This window comes from Sitodiplosis mosellana, unplaced genomic scaffold (assembly GCF_009176505.1).
Source record: "Sitodiplosis mosellana isolate CC-2019 unplaced genomic scaffold, AAFC_SMos_1.0 Smas_scaffold_6170, whole genome shotgun sequence".
Classification (NCBI taxonomy): domain Eukaryota; kingdom Metazoa; phylum Arthropoda; class Insecta; order Diptera; family Cecidomyiidae; genus Sitodiplosis; species Sitodiplosis mosellana.
In genome coordinates this window covers 444,256-468,832 of record NW_022601411.1, presented here as the reverse complement: position 1 = coordinate 468,832, position 24,577 = coordinate 444,256, and the positions used below count along the sequence as shown (strand labels likewise).

At 38.7% G+C, this 24,577-nt stretch overlaps 1 protein-coding gene across 2 annotated transcripts in view; it reads left to right on the top strand.

Annotated features, from left to right (window-relative positions):
- Positions 1–4,870: 4,870 nt before the first annotated feature.
- Positions 4,871–24,577, top strand: part of LOC129575845 (uncharacterized) — a 68,372-nt gene continuing 48,665 nt past the window's right edge. The window contains exons 1-3 of one of the 2 annotated variants that reach the window (XM_055459976.1): positions 4,890–5,431; positions 7,416–8,111; positions 8,248–8,758. In XM_055459976.1, the coding sequence (XP_055315951.1) occupies positions 8,681–8,758 (78 nt within the window). In that variant the 5' untranslated portion in view covers positions 4,890–5,431; positions 7,416–8,111; positions 8,248–8,680. Of the gene's footprint in view, positions 5,432–7,415; positions 8,759–24,577 lie in introns of both variants that reach the window. The other variant, XM_055459977.1, reaches the window with a different exon arrangement.

Here is a 24,577-nt window from a genome sequence, read left to right as displayed (position 1 = left end):
CCCCGATATGAAACAACAAACTGCTGCCCATAATGTAGTTGATACACGACGTTTTTGATGTTCATATTTTTACTATTTATTTTTCGGTCTTTTGTTATTGTCTCGCAGCCACCGAAGTGAACTAAAAGCTTCCATTTATTTTGTGGCAACACAGCAAATGCATTACATATACTCCGGTTGTTGTTGTTGTCGTCGTCGAAGTTTGATGTAAGGAATAGCGCGCAAAATCTTTCTCTCTCTCTTTCTCGCTCTCTGGCAAATATGTGAACAAATTCGAGCATAGAATATTAACAGTTAAGTGAATCCCATATGTATTCGGGTGCGTTTTTTTTTCATCATCATCTTCTTCTTTCATTTCGCACTCACTTTCAGTCTCTTCTCCCAAATAATTACATAATGCGGCTAAAATGCAAATACTCGCAACAACACACACCGAGAGAGAGAGAGAGAGAGAGAGAGAGAGAGAGAGAGAGAGAGTCATAGAGAGTGAGACAGAGCCCGAAAAGCATTTTTCAGCTCTATCTCTACTGAAACGAGATGTGCAATATGATTATTGTATGAAACAAATACACGCGCCAAATGCTGAACGAAAATAATAACAACAACATCAGCCAAACGAACGAAACGAATACGAACTGAACACAGAGAATGAAACGAAGAAAAAAAGACGTAACAACAACACACCATTCAGTCCAATCAAATTTAGTGATGGAGGCGGAGCTGCTAAATTTTCTCGAATTTACTTTTTTTTTCGGTTGTCGTTGTCGTTGTTGTTGGTTGTTTTTTTTGTTGCTCTTCGTTGGCATTACTTTTTGCCTTTCGTGCGAACACGAATTTTAAAGAGTTTTATTTCGTTGGATTTCGTTGGTTTTTTGCTACTGTTGTTTTTTCGTTGTTGTTGTCGTTGCAGCCGCCGCGGTCGTTGTTGGGACGAAGCTCGCTATTTGTAGTCGATTTGTTTGTATGCAGCGCGCGCGAACATGATTTGTGTGATCATTTTTCGAGAGTGCATGGAGTATCATGATGGCTTTTTCTCATGTTTGAGCGAATTCACATGGATTTTTTTAGATTTAAGTGTACCGTGTCTCTCAATTTAAGAAATATCGTGTCTCTCGGCATATGAAATGTTCGAGAATCGCTTCTTTTTGCGTCAAAGACATGCGTTGAGTTTGTTTTTTCAAGAGAATTATGATGTTCTTTTCATTCGATTTTCTTGTCACAACCGAAGCCAAAGTGTTATCTCACCCGAAGTCGGATTTTGTCACCTAAATTAAAACCGCGCATTTATAAGCCCGGCTATCAAAAATCGAATATTTAAGCGCCCAAAAACCGATTATGATCGCGACTCTCAATCATGTTTTTTTTCACTCGCTTCCTCTCGTGCTTCTTCTCCTTCAATGGCTCTCGCTCTTCTTCTCGCCTTCGTTTGCTGGTTCTCACTCTTTCTTTTGCTATTGTTTCATAGCTCTCCTCTCTGGCTTTTTGCATAGTCCCAGTCTCTCTCGTTCTCGCTCTCGTTTCCCACTCTTGTTTGCCCAATGCTCATTCGCATATTTCACGTTCACGAATCAGATTACACATTTGCAGCTCATTTATTAAATCATTGCCAATTAATTAATTCTAGTTTTGGTGTGTGAAGTCGCCAAAGAGAAAAAAAAAACAAAGGCAAAGCTTAATCCGCTCACTCAGTCGTTCCACCAGAGCGAGAGAGAAAAACACGATTCATGGCAGTTTTGCATCCAATGTGATCTTTTTCGTTGCTCTTTTCGCAGTAATGATTATGCTTTAAGCAGCAAGAAGATTACCAAATGGCCAAAAAATCAACCATTTTTCTTTTTATCTCTCGCAAAACAAAGCTTCCAAATGTAAATTAATGACGATTCAATGGATTTACGGAGGTAAAACTTACGAGTTGAGTTTTAAAGAAACAACCAAACTTACAAAATTAGTTTTGGTCCAAAACTTTTGCACAGAAAAGTTGAAGTTGTTCGGTCAATAAGTTGTCGTTTGAATTTCGAGAGACTTTGAAAATATGATTCAAACTTCCATCGCAAATGGGAACGAATTTGGGGAAAAGTTGCTGCTGAACGACAATTCATACTTTACAGTATTAATGTTGTTGTTATGGGTTGATGTGCGCTTTCAAAACATTCACATTCGGAGTATCTGTCTGTCGTTTTGTGGGATTGGTTTATACGCGTAGCGTATTAAAACGTTGCAAAAGCAAATCACACATTTTCTCTTTCTCTCTCACACACACACACACACACACACACGCGCGCTGAAAGTAGTAATTCGTGTAAATCGTGCAAATGAGCCCTAGCGAGCTTTGCAAAGTCGATCCCTCCGTGTGTCGTGTGTATGGTGCGCGCGCTCGGCTCGTTCAATCAGCTTCTTATGTACATCGAAGGAAAAGTTTTACTAAATGCGCACCACTTTCTTATTTCCGTTTCACAATTTTGCTTCGAAGAACTGAATTGTGTTGCACACACTTTATCTCTTCTTTTTTCCTTCTCTCTCTCTCTCCCTCTCTCTCTCTCTCTCTCTCTCTCTCTTTCGCATACATACAATTTGTGTTTGTAAAGCCAAATTGATGCTGAAAACCCTCGGCTGAAAATTTCTATACTAAAAACTTCAGTTTGTCATTTTTTTCACATTCATGTTAGTTTTTTTCCGTTTATTCTCACAATTATTCTAAAAACATATTTATTTAAGCGCATACATCTCGTTGAGAATGCCATTTTTGGCACATAAGAGCTTCCAATATGGTCTGTAGGCGATATATCTCTTTTGATTTGAAGCAAAAATATTCGGAAGAGTATGTAAGCCAAAGCGAATTTACATTGGTGCGAATTGGTGTTCGAGTGTTCGTTGTTAAAGACACAATCGAATCGCTCAGCCCTGTGTGTGTGTGTGTGTGCAGCGCAGTATATAGACGAAAAAGCGGGCAAAGATTTGGTTCGGTACAAATGATATCCAATCCACTGAGCGATAAAAATGAGTGTGTTGTTTTTTTTTCGTTGATTTGTTCGTTGTCTCTCGGTTTTTAGGAAAAATCGCACACACAGTCTCACCCAAAAAAATGGTGTTGGAGCTGTCACTTGGTTGCCCGAGAGCGCGCGCGGCAACACAATCAGCATTTTAGCCGTAGTATTATTTACTTCGATCCAGTGGAAGAGAGCAAACGAACCGTAGCACAAGCGTTAGTGGAGATGTGGAGAAAGAGAGGGTGTGTGCTCGATGCTCCCAAAAGGCGACAACGACGAAGCAAACAAATGAAAATACACACGAACCGAGAAAAGAAAATATACGGCAAGAGATAGAGAAAAAAACCCAACGAGAGAATATCCCCAATGCACACACATACAAGCAGCAGCAGCAGCTGTAGCAGCGTTAGAGAGTTAATTTGCTAGAGATAGAGTGCTGTGGAGCTCTTCACGTGGATAAAACACAGCAACACGAGAGCACGAAAAATGCTTATACGACTATATGGGTTTTAAATAAAAGGAAATAGCGATAGAGAGAAAGACGAGAGGCTAAACACCGTTTTGCGATTGGAACGGGTGGTGTTTCAATGAACGCGCATGATTCGGGATGTGGACGAGAGCAAATGAGAACGCGATATACAGTGTCAGAGTGGGAAAGGGTGAGAATGAGAGAAAGAGAGAGAGAGGGAGTGCGAGTGCAATACAAAAACACACACACCAAGCTCGAGGTTTTCCGCGCGCGCTTCATTTCAGGGTATATAACACAAAATACAGCAGATAAAAATATGAAAATCGCGTACAAATATATAAATGTGTAATTATCTCTCTGTGTCGCCTGGGTGTCCGTCGTTGTGTTTCGGGTATGAAATGTTGCGCGATCGACAAAGAGACAGAGAAAGCTGATGCTGCTCCTCTGAATGTTCAAATCGGACATGAGGATTTCTTACACAATTTCCATTTTTTTTTTTTTTTTAACAAATTTTATTTCCAGAGTTGATTTTCTTTTGCGTTGTTTTTTCTCGTTCACTTCATCGTCGTATTTGTTTCATTCGAATCCCGTTTGTTGAATTGGGCGATTTGAAGCACGCGCGCATTGATGTCTCTACATAAGTGGATCTTATCCAAAAAGATATAAAGACCCCCATAAAACGCAGTACATATACTATGGCTGACTGCGAACGTGAGAGAGCGAGAACGAGATAGAGAGAGAGCGAGAACGAGATAGAGAGAGAGAGAATGAACCGGAGCTAGAGCGCAGCCGATCTCACTGGATGTACTTTGTGTATGCTGGCTATTGGATGTGTGCATACGGCGATAAACCCGAACCGATACTCTTGTGTGTATCTTTCCGCTTTTTCATTTCTATTTATCAGAGAGCAACGATACACTGCTTTCGGGACTCACGTATATTTTGCTACCGAATTCTATATAGATGTGTGTTTGTGTGTATGTTTTTCCACACTGAATGCTTCAAGTGTGTTTACTACACTGGCTGTGACTCGGCCTTTGACTGTGTATGCGTCGAAACGTTTGCCATACATATGTGTGTGTTTGTGTGTATCGCTCGCTCGTACGCTATTGCCTGTTTCCTACATACCGTTTTCGTTATTGTCGTCGTATTCGTCATTGTCTCGTTTGTGTACGTACATTCGGGCTGACTGAGTAGAAGTGCCATGCAATATATCCAAAGGCAAACCTTCGAAACGAACCAAACTGTTTTCGATATATTTTCAGTGTGACTGACTGGCTGAGCGCACCGCTGTACATACGAATTCGAATCCAACCAAAACACACATTGCGCGCGCTCTCTCACACCGCTCTCTATCCGTTTTTTTGCTCTCGCACTCTGTGTGTCAAATGAACACATTTCTATATTGGGATTTAGTTGCGCGACAGCTACCGGTACGTTAAGAAGCCGCTCAACTACTCGATAACTCAATCGCTCTGTGCCGATATACACAACGATTTGAAAAACAGAGTTTTGTTCGTTTTTCGGATTTTCGCCGTTACAAGTTTTTTTTTTCGTCTGTTTTTGCTCGGCTCGTGGACAAAACACAAGTTTTTGTCAATCAATCTTCGTGCAGAAAAGACATCGTTACAACTGGGAAAAAATAATCATTTTTTTTCTGCGAAAAGTTCTTTAAATCCTGTTTATTTTTTAAGTCCACGTTTTTTTTAGTTGAAAAGAAAGAAGAAATTTTTTTCTGTTTGTTTGCGGTGCATATCGTGATTGTTAGTTGTGTTATATTTTTTGTCATTCGATCAAAATTTTCGGTTGGTTCTGTTTTTTTTTTGCTTCAACTAAACGCGAAACATTTCGAGAGAAGAAGAACTGTTGAATGAATAAAATCAAGATAAAAACAGACTGTTGACCTGAATTGATTGGAACAAAAAATTAGAGAGAGTTTTATGGATTCAAAACTGAACAAAAACAAAAAAAAATGGTAATAAGAATATTTGAATAAGAAGTTTTGTCAGAAATGATTTTTTCTTGAAGAAGTTTTGTGTTTTATCCTTTTTTTTTCGAACGATCAAAAAAATAGCCAGCCGTCTCATCTCGATCATCTCTAGCCAAAGTGATAATAATTGATAGAAAAATGCTCAAGAATGCGAAGAGAGATTCCAATGTTGGTTGGCCGCTTTTTTTTCTTCTCTTGAGTGACAAAGCGAGAGAGTGTGTGTGTGTGTGTGGATAATATCACACATATCATATGGTGCTGATGTTGTGGCATTGTGCCATCAATTATATGACTTGTGATGATTCTTTGGGAGCGCGAGGCTAGAGTGAGTGAGCAAGCGACAAATTAAACGCAGAATTACTGCAACGGGCGCTTCAATATCTTATATAATAATGTGGGGTAATTGATCAATCAGTTTTTATTAAACAATTAAAACAACAACAACAAAATACAATGGAGAGCACGGAGAGAGTGTGAGTTTGTGTGAGTGAATGAGTGAGTGAGTGACTGTCATGTCTCAAACCCAATCATAATTGGCACTAACAACTCTTTGCTTATTGTAGCCATATCGTCGATTGATTTCTTTAAAAACGACAATTGAATCGACATAGACAATTCTTTTTCCTTCACTCTTCCTCCTGTGCTCTCTATCCCGTTTTGCCTCCCGCTTGAGCTTTACCTCTCACTCTTCGCATTCTCGCTCTCCTTCTCACTCCCTCGATCTACTTCTCGCTCCTTCACACTCACTCTGCTTCTCACTCTGTCGAACTCGCACCCGCTCGTTCGCTTCAAACTCATAAGCTCAAGAGGACAATCTGTTATCGAACAATAATAATAACCGTTTAATAAATTGAACGATTGGCAGCGAGAGGTAGTAAAAGTGTGCAAAATGCAAACAACAACCATAATCGCAAAGGGAAAGAGTGAAAAATGAAACCCCTGAAAATCATTTCGCATACTTTTTTTTTCCACGTTCATTCGTTTGAAAAGGTTAAGTACAAATTCAACGATTGCATTTCCTCAGTTCGATCGGTCTTAACCATTTTCTGTTGTTGCTGGTTTTTCTTTGCGTTTTCTGCTAATGCTCTGCTCATATCGCCGTTTATTGTTTCTATTCTAATTAAATTTAAATAACACACTATTAATAGCCCTCCCGAAACCGACCGAAATGTGTAATCTTCACACTTAGAAAACCTAGAAAACCCCCTTCTGTTTAATACGATTAAACACCGTGCAACACACGAAAGAAAAAAAAAACCAAACACACAGACACAACAAATCTTAACGGTCATCATGGGCCACAACAACATACAATGGACAAACAGACATTTTATGTGTCATATTTCTGCACTTTTCGCACAGTCAATCCACTCACGGAAAGGTGGCACGCTTACTCGCGCCGTTTCTTTGTCGTCACAGATATATTGAATCTGAGCTTTGTTGACAGTATTCAGGAAAGACACACAAAAAATTAGCCAACAAGTAAAACCAAACACACCGAAAAACCGCCGAGAAAGAAACAGAAAGGAGGAAAAGAAACGAGTTAATCCGTTGGCAATGGTGGCAAACCAAATGACATTATGCAAATGAATTATACAACTTGTCGTCAGTTCGTTCACTGATTTTCACAATTGCATCCATCCCAGCTCCGAACTCGCGATCAGCTCAATTAGTTCACCTGTGCATGGGTGCACGTCAAATCAGCGGTGGTGGCTCTTATTTTGGTGGCTTTTTTCAGTGGCTCTTTTTTGGTGGTTCGAAAACGGTTCATTTTTACAAAAGAATGAAGTTTTCATTTTAGAAGAAGAAATAAGACAATTCCCTCAGTGAGGAATTGCCTTGCCTCATGATCAAATCCGTGTTTTTTCAATCATTTCTGCTGCTTATTCAGTTTTTTCATAGTTCAAAATTGATTTCTTCAGTATTTCATTAAATCAAATATTTCCATATTTTTGTTCTCAATCCTCAGCATCCGAAGCTAATGTGAGTCGGCCGAAACTCAATTGAGATTTGTTAAACCTTCGAATCGCACAACAACAACAACTGAACCCATTTGTGTGTGTGTGTGTGTGTTTCTTTTCGCTCAGTTTGCTCTCGTTCTCTTGAACTATTCGAAGAAAGCGAGAGAAGAAGAAGAAGAAGAATCAAATCGCGTCGCACGAAACTGAAAATAAGCCAACAACAAAAAAATAATAATTCAATTAGCCACATATCGATACTGAGATTATGTGATTAGTACGGAAAACAATAAACAGTCACTAAGTAGCCGAAGTTCATTTCAAATCCCAAAACCGTTGACGACGACGACGACGAACAAGTCAAGAGAACGAAAAAGACGAAAAACAGCCGTAAGCACAGCAAGCCGGGGAGAAAAAAAGTGTTGGAATAAACTCATTAATAGAAAAGAAATTAGCAGCCGCCGTCGTCGCAACCGCCAACAAAAACGATAAACGAAAATAAGTCGATCGAAATATGCATCGACTGCACTGCGATGATGAATGAAATAAAAATGAAGCAAACACAAATCGAGTGCATTCAGACATTTTGTGTGGTGGCCAACGGTGAAATTTACTAAGAACACCACCGACAAAAAGCGAGAGAGGGAGACAGAGAGTGCAACAACACACATCGACCGACCGATCACGCCAAGAATGAACAGAATTGCGTAAGTGAACATTTATGGCGAACGAAATCGATTAATAAAAACTAATTAAGAGAAGAAAAAAAACACCAATAACAACACCCAGAAACAATTGAAATCACAAAATCTGAACTCAACAAATGCAAATACATTTTGCCAGATTTTGATTTAAAAAAAACAAGTTGAGCGAAGAAAAAAAAACAAACGAAATCAAAATTAAATAGAAAAGAAAATCTATTAAGAATAAGAAACAAGAAGTGATAACAAAAGGGGAAAAAATATACCAAATTAATATTATTTTAAAAAATCCCAATTGAATTAAGCAATGACGGAAAACACGTAAATTGTGTGATAAACAACAATATTAAAAACGGCTGAAAAACTAATTCAGTCGCCAGAAAGGCATTTTATGTGCAACATAGCAGAGACTTGTTTCATGTGAAAAAAAATACAAATTATTTCTAAGACTGTCGAGTTTTGATCAAGAACTAAGCAATTATTGTCGACTTTTGCTGAAAAAAAAAAAATTGAACGCGTCAACATTCTCAACGTACGAATTCCGAGATCTTCATCATCTGCGGCAGCAATCAACGATGGACTTTCAAAGTGCAATGGAAACATTTGCTGAAGCCTGGGTGGCAGCGAACGCTGGAGCAGTAGTTCCAACTCAGGTAAGCCACAATTCAAACATGTTTTCATCCATGATTTAAAATTTATTTTTGCGGCGAAATGTTTCTCCGTTTCGACTGGTTATGTTTCCGATGCCATTTCGATGGTTTTTCAAAATCGGCTGGACATCCACATCATTTATAACTGGGTGAAATCATTTATAACATTAGAACACAATTCAAAAAATAATAATCCGAATTAACGAAACGAAAAATCAGTCATACGGAATTAATTGTGTTAAAAAAGAGAAACAATTGAGAGATTAGGATTTGAACTGATTCGTATTCTAATTACAAAATTCGTGTTTTTTTTCCTCAATCAAATCCACACATTTCGAATGCAATCCGAATAATTCCGTTTGGATTTTAAGCCATTCATCTGCATCCGTTTGTATATTTCTTTGGTGTGTGTGTGATTCAGTCAATTTTTATTGGCACCCTTTTTTTCTATCTTGGTCGAAATAATGCTCTCGGCTCACACACGGTTCTTTAGTAGTGTTCATTGTATTCTGACTTCCTTTCTTGAAGCGAATGAACGAGCCAGAGAGAGAGAGAGAGAGAGAGAGTGAGAGAAAGAGAGACCGAGCAAAAAGGAGTGAGAAATGGAAAACAAGAGTAAGAGAGAGAAAGAGAGGGAGGGAGAGATTGAATGAAAAGAGGAAATCCAGTTGTAAATGTTAAATATTTGAAATGTGAGTAGAAATACAGTGAAATGAAGTCGCAACGCAAACTGAATCATTTCAGTTTAGATGCATGCAAATCTGTCTTCACACTCTCTTCGTGTGTATCGGGCGAGATTGTATTGAATAATAAAGGACCCAAATCGTAATCATACTAATTTTGGATTTTAACATTGTGATCACATTTCACATAGCGCATACACACATACATACATACACACCAGGTTTACCTATGAGGCTTAATACACAATTCGGCTCGTCGTTGAAAAATCGTCTTACATGCCTCGACCTTGGCAAGATTTCACGCACACTGACACTTACAGGCATCAAATGCACAAGAAGAAGCATCTCGCACAACATCCCCATGCTCGATTGAGCACACGGATGACAAACAATCGGGGCGAGCGAGTGCAAAAGAGAGAGAGAGAGCGAGTGACAAGCAAAGACTTCATCATAACACATACGGTCCGTCTCTCTCTCTCTCTCTCTCTCTCGGCTTGAAACTGTATTAATATTTTCAATTGATTTGCTACAAAGAGGTCATATGGACTTAAGCATGATTAATGAAATGGCATTAATGACGATACACGAAGACCGTGTCGTTCGTCATCTATATACACCAGTTTGTCAACAGGACACGTTTGACTTTTACGCACACACTCACGGCACAGTGTGAGTCTCATACGCAGAGATTTGGTTCAACATCACTTTTGGGATGTCGCAACAAAAATCTAACGAAATTTATTTAGAATCGAATCGAAAGGAAAGAAGAAAAAAAAAAGGAATCTCGTCTCATCTTAATCCGTACGTATATAATCGGCGACATTTCTTCGTGGCATTTGATACACTCACTCGAAGGGTAAAATTTTCTTTTGAATTGCAATCCTATTCGGTTGTGACACAACGACAGTGACAATCGCTGTGAGCTGCGAGTCTATTCGGTTGCTTTTCACGAGCCTCGGCTCTTAAATCGCCTGAATTGTATCGAAACAAATGCGATAATTCCATTTCAGATCTCGAGCCAACTCGATATATCCGATAAAGTAGCTAAATTTTTTTTTATCAGATCAAATGAGATGAATGTTGAACGAGGGCACCGTAATGTCAACGGTTTGGCAAACAAAGCAAGCAGCAGCAGCGGCCCTCGGTGCTGTGCGGCTGATGAAAGAATGCCAAAAGAATCGAATGCCTAATGATACCAAAAGCGAAGCACATACATACGACGACAGCAATCCAGGTGCAAGTCTTGATGTCACACATACAAATGGTGTACTAATTCACTTCTCTCTCGCAACGGATTCTCGGTCAATGGCTATAATGCTCCTTTATCCAGGCGAAATGTAAATAAATTGTTTAAGATCATAAATCAATGTTCAATTAGCAGCGTGTTCTTTTCTTTTCGGAAAGCGAAAAATCGGGTGAAATTCGAAGTGAAAACAATTCGGCATCGATTAAGGGAAGAAAGGTGAGAGTCGCTGTTGATGATGATGCGCACAGTATTTTCCCTTGTCCATACGTACACGACGCAAAATTCGAGTCATTTTTAATAAGATTTTCTCACACCGATCGATGTGAGTGTCCCTTCTCAAAAGCCAGATTATCCCATTTCCGTCGCACCAAGTCTTTTTTTTCTCTTATTTTTCTCTTTCCTTTTTATTTCACTCACTCTTAATCTATCTCTCTATTGCTGTTTTTATTTTCTACTCAATTCTCGCTTTTGATTCTAACAATTTATTTTTGATCACATTATCTTCTCGAAAAGTCATGAGCGTTGATCAATGTTTATCAATTGTGCGATCCATTTGTTGAATGAGAGAGAGAGAGAGAGAGAAAAGAAGAACAGAGAGAATATTGTTAGTCGATCGATGGTGATACGGATCATGTCGATAATTCGAAAGACTTTCCCCTCTGTACGACCGGTGCATTGAACATTCCAGCGCATTAAGAAGGTGTTAAAAACTCTCTCTCTCACACAAATACATAAAAAACCTATGCCTTTTTGTTCTTCTTCATTTCGTTGCGCCTAAATTTGCGCAAAGTCCATGAACAATAACAACAACACCCGAATGTGACAAATGATTCCACATGAAAAAAACACTCTGCTCTTTTTACTCCATCTCGATTGTGTTTTTTTTCGTTTTTCTTAAGACGAAATATCATGTCGAACATGACACACCGAAATAAAATAAAAACCGAACAAACACACACAACCGATTTTTTTTCCTGTAAAATTACACTTTGTGTGATTAACTGAGAATATGGCATTTGTCACAGCAGATTAGACAAATTAAATGAACAGGAAAGGAAGCTACCATTTTAATGATGACTTACACAATCGGCGTTTTTCTCTTTCTTCTTCTCTCTCTATCTCTATCTCATAATTCCGACACAAAGACACTGAACGAATCAACATAGAGCCAAGAAAAATGATTATTTAATCTGTTTGAACAACAGAAAAATAAATCGAATCGCTGGATTCGTGAGACATTTTTTTTTTGGATTGCACAACATTTCATCAAAATGAATCATTAGGATTCATATTAAAGTCAATTGCGATTCAAAAGCAGGGAAACAACTAATCGAAGGAACAAAGTCGAAGAGAAACATGTTTCTCTATATGATATGTATATCAAAGATGATGAAGGAATAAATCATTAAAAGGGAATTGAGGGCAATTCAATTTGAAGCCAAGCGAAATTTGACCAAATTTGACTTTGAAACTATGACAAAATGAGAAAATGCATAATCAACGTGAATTTCAAATGTGAAAAAAAAACAACGTGCGAGTTCTCAATAAACAAGCTAGAGGGAAATCAGGTGGGAGATTAGAATGCATACACCATTGGAAATTTCTCAATTGATTTTAAAATTTCAATTTATAATAAAAAAATAACGAAAATTGATAAAGAGAAAGAATACGAAGTAGTAAAATGTCAAGAAAAAGAAAAAAAATGGCAAAAAATTTCAGAAAATCGTTAAAAATCCAAAGAGAATGAATTCAAAACAGCTCGAAATTATCAGGTTTAATCGCAAATTTGCTTGGAAAAACGTAGAAAAATGACGTCAAAATGTTTGATTCAAATGTTGAAGTAACTGAATAGCTTAAAAGTCAATTGAATTTTATTCGAAACCAGCAAAACTCGGAAGAAATCGTGCAAATCAACAATTTCTTTTGAACTGATAAAAATCCTTCAAAATTGGTGTGTGTTTCTCCATAAAAAAAGTGAGGAAATTGTTGATAAAATGCTTGGCGTATAAATTGCGGATCATTGTAAGTTTGAATTGTGATGTGTGATGTAGTGCAAGTTGAAAACTTTCTTTATTCCGAGCATATATTGTCGAATGGAATTCTTGTGCAAAGTTTGCCGGTACGTGGTGTACGTTTTCTTCTCTGTGCATTGCTTCGGGTGAAAGAGAGCGAGAGCGATAGCGACATAGAGAGCAAGCGGGCGAAAGAGAGAGAGAGAGAGAGAGACTGAGAGTGAGGCTGGATGTCAAAATGCAGTTGCTAATTTACAAGCGCATTACGAGAATTATACGAGCATAGCATACACACACAAGGATGCTTATGCACAATACTCACATAAATAACATATTTACCCATTATTTGCTATACAAATATTATTCGAGATCGTCCTAATCGTTTCGACTATCCTGTTAAATACAAAAGATGCACACAACGCATTCTATTCACTTTGTAAAAGGTTTGACTTTTATTCACTTTATTTGTTTATTTGAGCCAAAGTTTAGTTTCCTTCTCTCTCTCTCTCTCTCTCTCTCTCTTCATTCTACTTACGTATTGTTGTTGTTTCTTCCTCGATTTCCTCTTTTGTCCGCCTTGTTTCCTAGTACGCGTTGTGAGTGCAGTTCAGTGGGGCTGATTTGTGGCCCGACAGTGTTACACATGTAAAATGTGAGTGAATGAGTGTATGTGTGTGAGTGCGCGCGAAAGTAAATGCACTTATTTGTTGACTTGCCGACAGGAACGTATCGAACGGAAGAAGATAGGTAGTAGGAAAGCAAACAACAATGCTGGCTTGAAAGAAGAGAAGAAGAAAAAAAACAGCAACGTGCAAACGAACACATAACATGGTGAAAAGAATGATAAGGAATAGAAGAAATAGTGTGAATAGAAGCCGACCAACCGAGACATTGAGACTAACAGAGAGTTCACACGGCAATCGTACCATCGACGGTGTGTGTGTGTTTGTGTGTGAGTCGAATATTATGCAATACTGCACGTTGTGTGCTGATTGATGCTGCCTTTCTCTCTCTCTCTCTCTCTCTCTCTCTCTCTCTCTCTCTCTCTCTACCTTTTATTTCGGTGCTTAGCTCCGACACCGGTTGCCTTCGTTGGTTCAACGTTTATCTCAATTCAAAACCTTGTTTACAATCACATCAAAATGCACATTCACACGGTACGATTGTCATTGAGTTAGGCGACGACGCGAGATCATGCTTATGCAAATTGTCGGGATGCTGCGCTGAACCACGTGCTTTATTAGTGTGGTGCCATTGCCGCGGTTCGAAAGAGTTTTCGACGACGACGATGACGTCGTGGTGGTGGTGGCGGCACGGCAAAGGTGTTGCTATTTCAACTATTGGGCTTATTTGCTATTGAAATTTCTACCGATGGAATTTGCATTGCAGCATTCAACGCGCCGATTGTGACGCAAATCAATTTCAAAACATCTTTCTCTCCTCTCTCAGTCGCTCGCTCGCCCTTTTGTGCTTGTTGTATTTCTGCTAATATCCGCATTAAGTTATATCCGTATGCGAGAGAACGAGCCCATTCCAAGAATACACAAAATCATAAATGAATTTCATCGAACAAAGGCTTGAACAGCAGCAGCAGCAGCAGCAGCAGCAGCAGGCGGAGGAAGGGAAAAAGAGCTAGGAATTGAGTCGAACAAACACTTGAAATCGCTTTTGACTTTGGGATTTTGCATATGGCACGGCTGAGCCAAGTATTTGCGAGACCATACAAACCCATGCATACACATACATGATGTAAGACAGAGCTTGTGCAAAAGGCAACGTCGTAAATATTCACATGCAAAAAGCAGCAACGGCGCGGCGGTAGCGGTGGCGGCAGCAAAACGAATTTGGTTCGGATTTAATATTATTAATAATGATAATCCACATGGAATGCGTATCACATTGCAGCACTAAGAAAAACGTTAACAAACGGAAAAGAGAGCGGGAGACGATCTCAGTTCGTTTGAGTTCTTATAAGTAGACAAAAGCGAGCGCAAGGCAATAAAATGAGCAAATGTGAATCAGATAGATAAGGATTAAAACACATATACATTTGAATCTTACACACAGACGCACGGACCACTTTGGCTGTAGCTCTTATTCGCTCGCACTTGCCAAACAAGTCAACTGAAAGCCGAAGAAGAGAGAGAGAGAGAGAAACACTTGGATATATCTTGTGTATGTGCGGATAAATGTGCTCTTTGCATTAACAGATTCTAAATCGTTGTCATAGCCATAACCGTGCATAGCAGACAGAGAGTGAGAAAGCGCTGTTCTCTCTGTCTCTCTACACACACGTATATGATTTATAAAGGTTATTTATGAAATGAGTGTATAGAAAAACGGGTAAACTCGGATTACCAGACAGACGGTACGATATGCTCTTATGTATATTAGTCAATGACACGGTGTGTACCATAGAAATTGAGCGAGCGCGCGCGCGCGCTTCAGCCTGAGTGAGATGCAAAGTGCGAGCAAGATCTAAAGTGCGAGCGATTGAGCGTACGCGCGAACAATCGTGCGCTCACGCACAAACACCACCCAAAAAAATACTAAACTGGATAATTTGTAGATAGAGATGCATGAATGTGTCCCTGTGCTTAGTTTGAATATGGATTTCAGCTAAACACACACACACACACGTACGCATATTCCTCGTCTCGTCTCTTGCTTCTCTTTTATGATAAATCAAAACAAAAGCCAAAGCAACAGCAGATTGTGCTGTGGGCCTCCGAGCGAGAGAGAGAGAGAAACAGATAGAATAAGATCGAGTATTGTGCTTAATCTAAAAATAAATATAATACCGGATTAAATATATTTTCACAAGAAGAAAAAAAAACGAGCGAGAGAATAAAGTGGCAGAAGAACCAACGGCAACAACATCGCGTAAGAACGAATTGAGTAGCATTACATTAATTCCTGTAACATTATCATCTGTTGTTGTATTGTCATCGGGTTCGGCGCTCCATTGCCGTCGCTGCCATTGCCGCCGTGCATACCGAATTTTATATGAGGATTTCATTCCATTGCCGATTATCCTCGTCGGCACATGCATTCCTTAGTCATCAGATCTTGGAAGCAACGATTAGGTTCTTTTTTTTCGCGTCACAACAACATTTCCTATATCGCTGCCGCTGCTGCCGCCACTGACATTATGATTTATTTATCAAATTTAATCCGGCACGCTTCAAAAAATGCGATCCGCACAACGACTTTTTTCTTCTTCTAATGATTCACGTGTGCAGCTATCTAGCTAACTGGGATAAGAATCCCATCGGATTTAGTCGTTTTTTTCTCTTTCTCTCTCTTTCGTCATATCCTCGGATTTATTCAATTATATCCATACTTTATCAATTATTCCTATCCCGGATGAAGAGGAATTTTTCCCCGTTTTTTTTTTTTTCATTTGCTCAGCAAAAAAACCTTCCGCTGCAAAGAAAATTTCCGCCCACAAATCTAATTAGCCAAAAAAGAGAAAAACAGTACATACTCGATCAATTCCAATCAACTAGAGGAAATTTGCCGAGAATGATTTGCGTGTTTTTTTTGCCGGTGTGTGTGTGTGTGTGTGTGTGGCTGGCTGGTGCTCTCGCGTTTGCTGCTTTACAAAGTTTGTTGTAATCATGATTGTTTTTGGCCATGTTTTCGTACAATCTGTAATCCCCTGGTAATATGTCTATGTAAATATGCGATTTCGATAAATATAGTGTTTCACATTCTGTTGTTGCTGTTGCTGCTATTGTAGCAGCGACGATGACGACGACGAATGGCTTTTTATTTTTCTGTTCGCTGTGCGCCATTCACTCTCTCTGTGTGTGTGTTTGTGCAGTGCCGGGGTATTATGGGTTTTCGGTTTAACTGTTATTATTATCGTTATTTGTTCCGGATCGGACAGGATGTGCAAACGTATATGATTCTAGGAAAGCATAAGCTGGATAAGAGACATAAACACTCACTGTATTACTACGACAATGCTTCCGAAATTTTGACTCATTCATTTGGAGTTAGTGAGTTTCGTATGAATCACCGCCGTGTGCTGTTGTCGTGATAAAATTGCATAATTTACCAATTATTTGACGACGACGACGACGACGACGACGACGACGACGACGACGACGACGACGACGACGACGAAGATGCAACAGGTTGACGGCACGACAGTCGTAACAATATCAACAACAGAACTCCCAACACCATCGAATATGGTGAAAAATGGTAAACCGACCGGGTTATGGGAAAAGTTTCACAACAACGGAAATAAGGAACAAATCAGTATTTTATGGCTGCATTTAACATGCATTGCCACAAGGGATATTCACTTGATCCAATTGATTTTTAAATCTTGATTTTCGTTTTTTGACATTTCGATATGTGCAACCCAAATGACGTGAGAATTTGTTCAATTCAAATGAAGATGCGCCAAAATCACACTCTTTTAATTTCCCAAGAACTCTCGACATTTCGAATGTGAAAAAGTGGTCAAAAATTTACGAAAATCTTCGAAATTTGACTACTTGGCCGTTCCCAATTTGGGAATCCAAAAAAAAAACGGCTCAATACTTCCTCAATAAGAAAAAAAGGGACCGAAAGAACAAACTAGAAAAAAAATTGATGAAATTGAAAACAGAATCAAATCTCATTCCTATTAAATGCTTGATCCAAAGCCAAAAATCAATGAAATCGAAAAAATAAACGTTCGAAATGTTATCCGAATCGAAACAATAGCAACTAGGACCTGCTAATTTGTGTGCAAGCGTCACGGAAGCTCATCATCTAAACTGATTAAGAAACAATGAGCAGCCGAAAGCCGAACAAATTGCGTGCGTGTGTGCGCTAGCGCTTGCAGTGTGTGTGTGTGTGTGTTTAAGACGATGAGACGGAATTCCAGTCGGGATTAAAAACGGAATGGAAAAAAGAAGAACGAAATCATCTGAACATGCACACTGTTCTCTTTCTTCGGTTCGACCACAAAGAATTCCGAACTCGAATAATCGACGATTAAATTTCATTTTATTACATGGCCATTCCATACACACGGGGCTTTTGATGACTCTTTTGCATCGATGCGCGCCTCTGCCACTTTTGCGTGAGTGTGTGTTAAATCGCAATCCTTGCCATTTATGCTCTCTGTAGGAGTACACGGAGGGCCTTTCGTGCACACAAATACAAACGATTTAAGGATTTACGGCGGACTCGCAAACAGGAGCGCATTCAACACGTTGTGGTGCTCACGGCTCGTTCCATGCAAACGATTTCAGTCATTTATTCCATTCCAGTGTGCCTCATCACACTCTCCTCACAATCACACTTTATCGGTGAATTAGCAAAAAAAAAACAACAGATAATCGACCAGTACGCCGAAAAAACGCCTTTTCAAAAAAAAAAATTCTTTTTTTTTATCGAATTTTTCTCTGTTTTTTCCCTCTCTCTTTTTAGCTATTTCAAAATAGCTCAACTTAATGGAACTGACTCATTTTTAAACGGTTAAATCACAGAAAAAAAAACGAAACACTCACTTCCTTTTTAAAATTTAAACGGAAATATCTTTTGTAAAAGTTCTGCGAAATCGCTGGCATTTCCATATGAAATAATTTTTTTGCTGAATCATTTCATTCGATTGATAACATATTCTAATATCACGAATATTCATGTGATACGTATGATTGCATTAGCCGGATCATTTTAGTAAATAATTTTAAAAATGTTCAACTTTCTTTCGAGCTCCAAGTGTTACTTATTAATGTGGAGAAACAATGAATTGGTATCGGTTATTACCCATATTATACCACTCTTTCTTAAGAGTAATGTCATTTTCAAATTTCCTCTGAAAATTGCCAAAATTCCGAACAGCGCCCTTGCGCTTTAAAAGAGTGCGGTCTAATGAGCAACATACAGGACTGTTTCCGATGTAAAAACAGGCCGGGGATATTCGATCGTCATATCGAAGACGCTCTACCTCTCTTTGTGGCTATATGTGTCTCTACCTCTCTCTGGCTATGTGTGTGATTCTGCAATTGGCACACTCTGAGTTGTGGCAGTCATCATGTTCGTTTCAGCCTCTTAATCGCTTATTACTTACCAAATAAGAGAGCCATAGAGAAGGCGAGAGCGAGTGAGATATTTGTAGATGATTTCGTTTTTATTTTATGTACCCATACCAATTCATAATGATTGTTATTGTTATTATAGCAACAGTAGCGAAAAGACATAATCGGGCTGAGCGCATGGTAAATCTCTCGTTTATTCTCCCTCTCTCTCTCTCTCTCTCTCTCTCTCTCTTTCTCCTCGCTCGCGTGCGCTTACACACACATCATATTTGCGTGAAAATACAAAATCTGAACTAAATTTTAAACTTCTTAGCATTTTAGAATACGTGAAGCGGCGAAAAGAGAAAGAGAGAGAATTGACATTAAAGTGTGGATGGGCTAGAGTGAGACGTACGACTGAATAAGAGTATTTATATTTCAAAATATCCCGAATAATACGTTAAGATATTTTCAAGTAACGCATAAATTAATTATTTAAATCCGATTGGATTATAATAATTTATAATGATTATGAGAAAAAGTCGTCGTTTGACGTTGATGAGTCGAGCGAGCGAGCACGAACATTTCGGAGGGTTATAAGAAGCCGTGCATTAAGTTCGTTATTTCTTCTTCTTTTTTGCCATGTGTTTTGTGCACAAATTTTCTGTTGTTGTGTGTTCCTTCATCGCAAAGACACCGTTGATGTAATCTAGTCGATATCTTGTGCGAATCGATTTTTTGGCCGTGGAAAATCATTTCAATTTGGCAGAAATGGTGAATTGAAGGTGCTTAGATTATCCGTAAAGGCAACCGATTATCTTATTCGCATGCAAAATGGTACACATATACAACTGTGGAATACGTCGAGAGCGATGGAAAGAAACAGTGTGAGGAAGAGTGAGAAAGAGAGTGGAAGAGGTCGAGCGGTTGAAGTAAAGTGGATGAGAGTAAATGAAAGAGACAGTGTAAGCAAGCGATAGATAGACTTTACGAGTGTGTGTATGTGTTAGGGTGCGTCTTCGTTTCAATTTGGATTTTTAATGTGCGTCACTGTTTTACTTGGATTTATCTTAAGCTACACATCTGGAACATATTATGCGATATTATTTCGTGCACATTGTAATTTAAAATCCACCTTATCCTGCCTCACATACACACACAAACACACACACACACGCATCTAAAATCGGTTAGCTGAACTTGGCTCTCTCGAATCGTCAGCACAAGTCGGTGGTTCATTTCTCCACATATATTTATCGGTAAATCGGTGAATTTATGTGATTGAGAGCGAACGCATCGTTTTCAACTGAATCAAATTTTCATCTCGATTACAAATTGAATGAAATGTGATTTGATTCGATTCGATTCAACATGGGCATTCAATGCATCGTACGAATATTATTCGATTTACTTGAATTTTTGATTCCAACTCCACATTTCTCTCGTTGGATTAATTTCAACTCGACAGTTACATATACGTTCTTTCTTCCCTTTTACTCACACTCTCTCCTTCTCTCTTTCTTCCTCGCTCTATCCATACCTTTTTTCTCTCTCTCTCACTCTGTTCATATTCCTTCTTTTTCAGCAAATTCACATTTTCCCGTTGATTCTCGTTGCTTAAAATCTTTTTTTTTTTAAACCGACCGTTTCGTTTAAACCGCAGCAGTTTTTTTTTCGTCGCTCACACTCAATTAAAGTGAATCATCGATGGAATTAAGTCTGAAACATGGTCAAAAAGTTCATTAAATTGTCGTGCAATACAGAAACAAAACGAAGCGTATGGCTGAAAAAAAGTCCAAGTAAGCTGGAAAATACGTTATAAAAACGAGATGAGTAACCGATTTGATCTCAAGCGAAAGACCGGATTTGATGTTGTTTTCTTAAACTTTGCATTTTTCCGGAGAGCGAAACTTGAGTGCTTTTTGTGTTTGATGGTGTGGCGACTACGATGAGTCTGTGCTATCGATTTAAGGCCGATGGGAGCGGGTCGATGGGATCATACGATCAGTTGTTGATATTTCTCAATCAGGCTCCGGCTTATACTGGCTGAGAGAATAATATTAGCTCCGTAAAACCGAGTGATGACAGAAAAAACAGCACTGAGATGATATAAATAACCGCGTTCGCGAATCATACACCAGAGTATCGTACACCAAATCCCAAGTTAAAAGTGAGTGAGTTCAATTGTGTGTCCAGATCGGGATTTGTGACAGCCGATGAGAGATTTTCAACATTCCTAAATATTCATGAATTTTATACACCGAATTTACGTGTATTTTTTTTCCTCTTCAAATCGTTTATTTACTTTTGGATTGCCAAATGAATGCCATCGGTTCTTTGGAACGAATAAATCGTTTTACGGTGCGATTTTAATTCTTAATTCCTTTTAAGTCCGAATAAAGAAAATGGGAGAGACATGAGAAATGACAAGGAAGACCGAACCGAAAAAATTCAATGAAAAAAACAAATCTACTGGAAAATGAAGCGAAATCCGTGAAAAGACGAAAATCCAGTAGAGAAAAATCGAAAGCAATTCACTGAAAATTAATTGAAATCGGTCGACAGAGCGCAATTAAAAGCACTAAATAATGGTAATATCGATTAATATTTGCTCATTGCTTGCAAATAGACGGCGATACGATAATTCATGCGCTTGAGCTCACTATATCACCTCGAAATCGAGTATGAAATGTGTTGCAAGAGAGGTAAAGGAAGAAAGAGCGACGGAGATCGACGAAAGAGAGGGAAAGAGAAACGAAGAAAAGTTTTAACATTCAAAATTTGGTTAAGCTGTGCCTGCATTAGCGGATTATCACTTCACGGTTAATTATGCGACTGAACGTAAGCAGTTGACACTCCAGTCTGCATGCCGTAAATGGCAAGAAAGAATAACAATGAAATGTGACTGTTGCTCCTCATCGTCGTCATCGTCATCGTTGACGCCGTTTGTTCTTTCGCTTCATTAAAGTCGCTCACACTCTCAGTGCTCGACATTTGACGTTGGTTGAAGCGTGCATGAACTGAGCTGCGTTTTGCATTTCCATCGATTTAAATCAATTGATTTTTCGTTGGTAATGCGTAATTCAAGGCAACAAAAAGAGAGTGAACAACAATGAAAAGCGACACTGCGATTTCTGAAAAGTGCGCGAATTAAAACGAAAACAAATGGAGATGAGATGAGCTTTTTTCACGTATGTATCGCGAATAAATGGATTAAATCGGTCGGCATACATTGTTATTATCTTGTTTATTGAGCGAACGCGAGCAAGAGCAAATAATTCGCTCGCTCGCTCCATCGCTGCTAGTCTTTTTGTCCTTTACTTTTAATCTTGGCTAATACTTGAGCTCACTTTTACCCGATATATCGCATTACACACGATTTGCCGAATATATATTTATTCGGCGGCCAAAAACTTGCGCGCAAATTTCGAAAATGACTCGAATCTGCCAAATCCATTTTCACGTTGCCGAAATAGCAACAAATGAGATTCGATGAGGAAGAGCAAGCGAGAGAGAACGAGATTGGAAAGAAAAAGCAAGTGAAGCGGAATGAACGTTGTCGAAATGAGTGAGAAAGCAGGACAGAGAGAGAGGAAAAGAGAAAGCGATAGAGTAAGAGACAGATACTGAACCAAAATCCACGTACAGATATGCCGAAATTGGAAAACAAGCTGAAAATGAACAAAACGACACAATTTATGATATTAATCCATGTGTTTAATCCGAAAATCTGCTTGCATCGAATTCGATTCGGTTTCTGGGTCGGTTTTCACGTTTCGCCCATTCTCTCTGCTTGCTCTTTCCGTCTCTCTGCATCTTCCGTTCACCCGTTCATCGACATCGACTGCAAATTCGTTACTGTGTTTTGCTCTTGTTGCTTTTGTTGTTATTACTTAAAAATTGTGACCACAATTTACGCAATAATCCACACATAAATTTTGTAAACTGAGCAGAAGCAACGCAGAAAAAAAACACATTCTTGCAAGAAGAAGAAGGAATCGATTCGAAATTGATAAGGAATCTTAATTAAAATTCGATTTAGCCGTTACAAACAAAGAAACAGAAAAAAAGAGAGAGAAACGCTTGTTACAAAGGGCGCGAATATCGAATAATTTCGTATTTCAGCATATGTGTCACCGAAATGAGGAGAGCAATGTGCACAACACACACACGAGAGCGAGCGACGAGAACTATTGAGATTAAGACTCACGTTGCGTGTAGTATGCAAATGAATCGGAATAAAGATCAAAACCAGATGAAATGGACAATTATTGTCAAATCAATGCGAGAGAAAAAAATATCGCGCAAAGTTCAAAGCCATACACATACGGCGGATGTTTGTTCGCTTGCCTGACCTTGCTCCTGAAATCAAAGTTGAAGCCATTTCGAAGCAGAATCGAGCAACGACGAAAAATAAAATACGAAACCCAAACAAAATATATGTAGATTATGAGTATTTGGCTCTTTATTTTATTATCTTCGTGGAAGCGTAGAGTTTTTTTTTTTATTTATGGAACAACGTAAAATATCGCCGCTAATCGTTAAATTTGGATAATCTGCCATGAAAACCGATAAAATGTGAACAAAAGAATCCGCTTGTTGTGCTTTGTTTTCGATAAACACAAGTTTTTTTTTTGTTGATGTTGATGCTGCCGTTGTTGTTGTTTAGTTCTCTCTCTTTTTTGGTGTTATTCTTGGAACTGTGGAGAGAAACACACACAAACACCCAATATAGATTTAAACCATTTATGTATACTCGGAAATCAGTTGATGATTGGAAAAATTGGTCGAACTGTTCTATTTTCGTCTATCATTCGATTCCATCTATAAAACGCGCCAATATTCAAGTTCATTCATAAGTGTGTATTCAATTTTTTGTCGATGAAACAACGACAAATAATTTTATTAGAAACTTTTCGATAGTTTTGGTGTGTGAAACACATTTTTTCTCCTGCTTTTTCAATTGCTCACTCTCGCTAGCTCGCCTGCTTGCTCGGTTTCGATGAGCCGTGTCGTCTATTGTTTATATTCTTGGGTGCTCTCTGATACAATGCTGTACATGCACATATAAAAGAAAATCCGCTTATCAAAAGATTAAATGCTAGATAAGGCATAACTTTGACGAGATTCACCAGCGTTAAGAGGAGACAAGGCGAACAGAAAGTAGAGTTAGAATGGGATTGAGAGTGCGAAAGAGAAAGAGCTGTGGCAGGAAAAAAAAGAGTACCCAACAAACTTATCACGTAAGACATAGGCATTGGCATTGATGATGTAGTGTATTAGTTTGAAACTAGATATCTTATTACTGCACCCCTAACAAATTGCGCTTGAAACGCATTCGCTATTCACATTTAATCCCATTCTCGGCAACCAAGAACTATGCGCCCAAAAAAACCGTTCGGGTTTCTATCTCTATCTCTCTCTTTTTCTCGATGTTTTTGTTTTCTATTCAAATTATTGGAATTTGTTTCTGAACTGAAACCAAATTTATAGCCGAATTTATTAACTCAAATTCAATTATAAGATCGAATTAAATGTTCGAGAGTCAATTGTGTACAGGTACACAGTAGAGGCATCAAATGACGACCCAGTTTATGAATGTGAGACACTCGCAGAATTGTGTGTATTTTTCGGGCGGCTTTTTTACTGCTGCTCATTTTTCATTTCCTCATTCGGTTGATTTGCGTAGGCCAAAAAAAAATACCTTAAACCAACACAGAGACACATAGAGAGAGAGAGAGGCTTAGACTTTAACTAACACAGAGATACTTGAAGAGTGAGAGAGCGCGCTAAAGGGAGAGAAGAATACAGAGAGAGAGAGAGAGAGAGAGAGAGAGAGAGAGAGAGAGAGAGAGAGA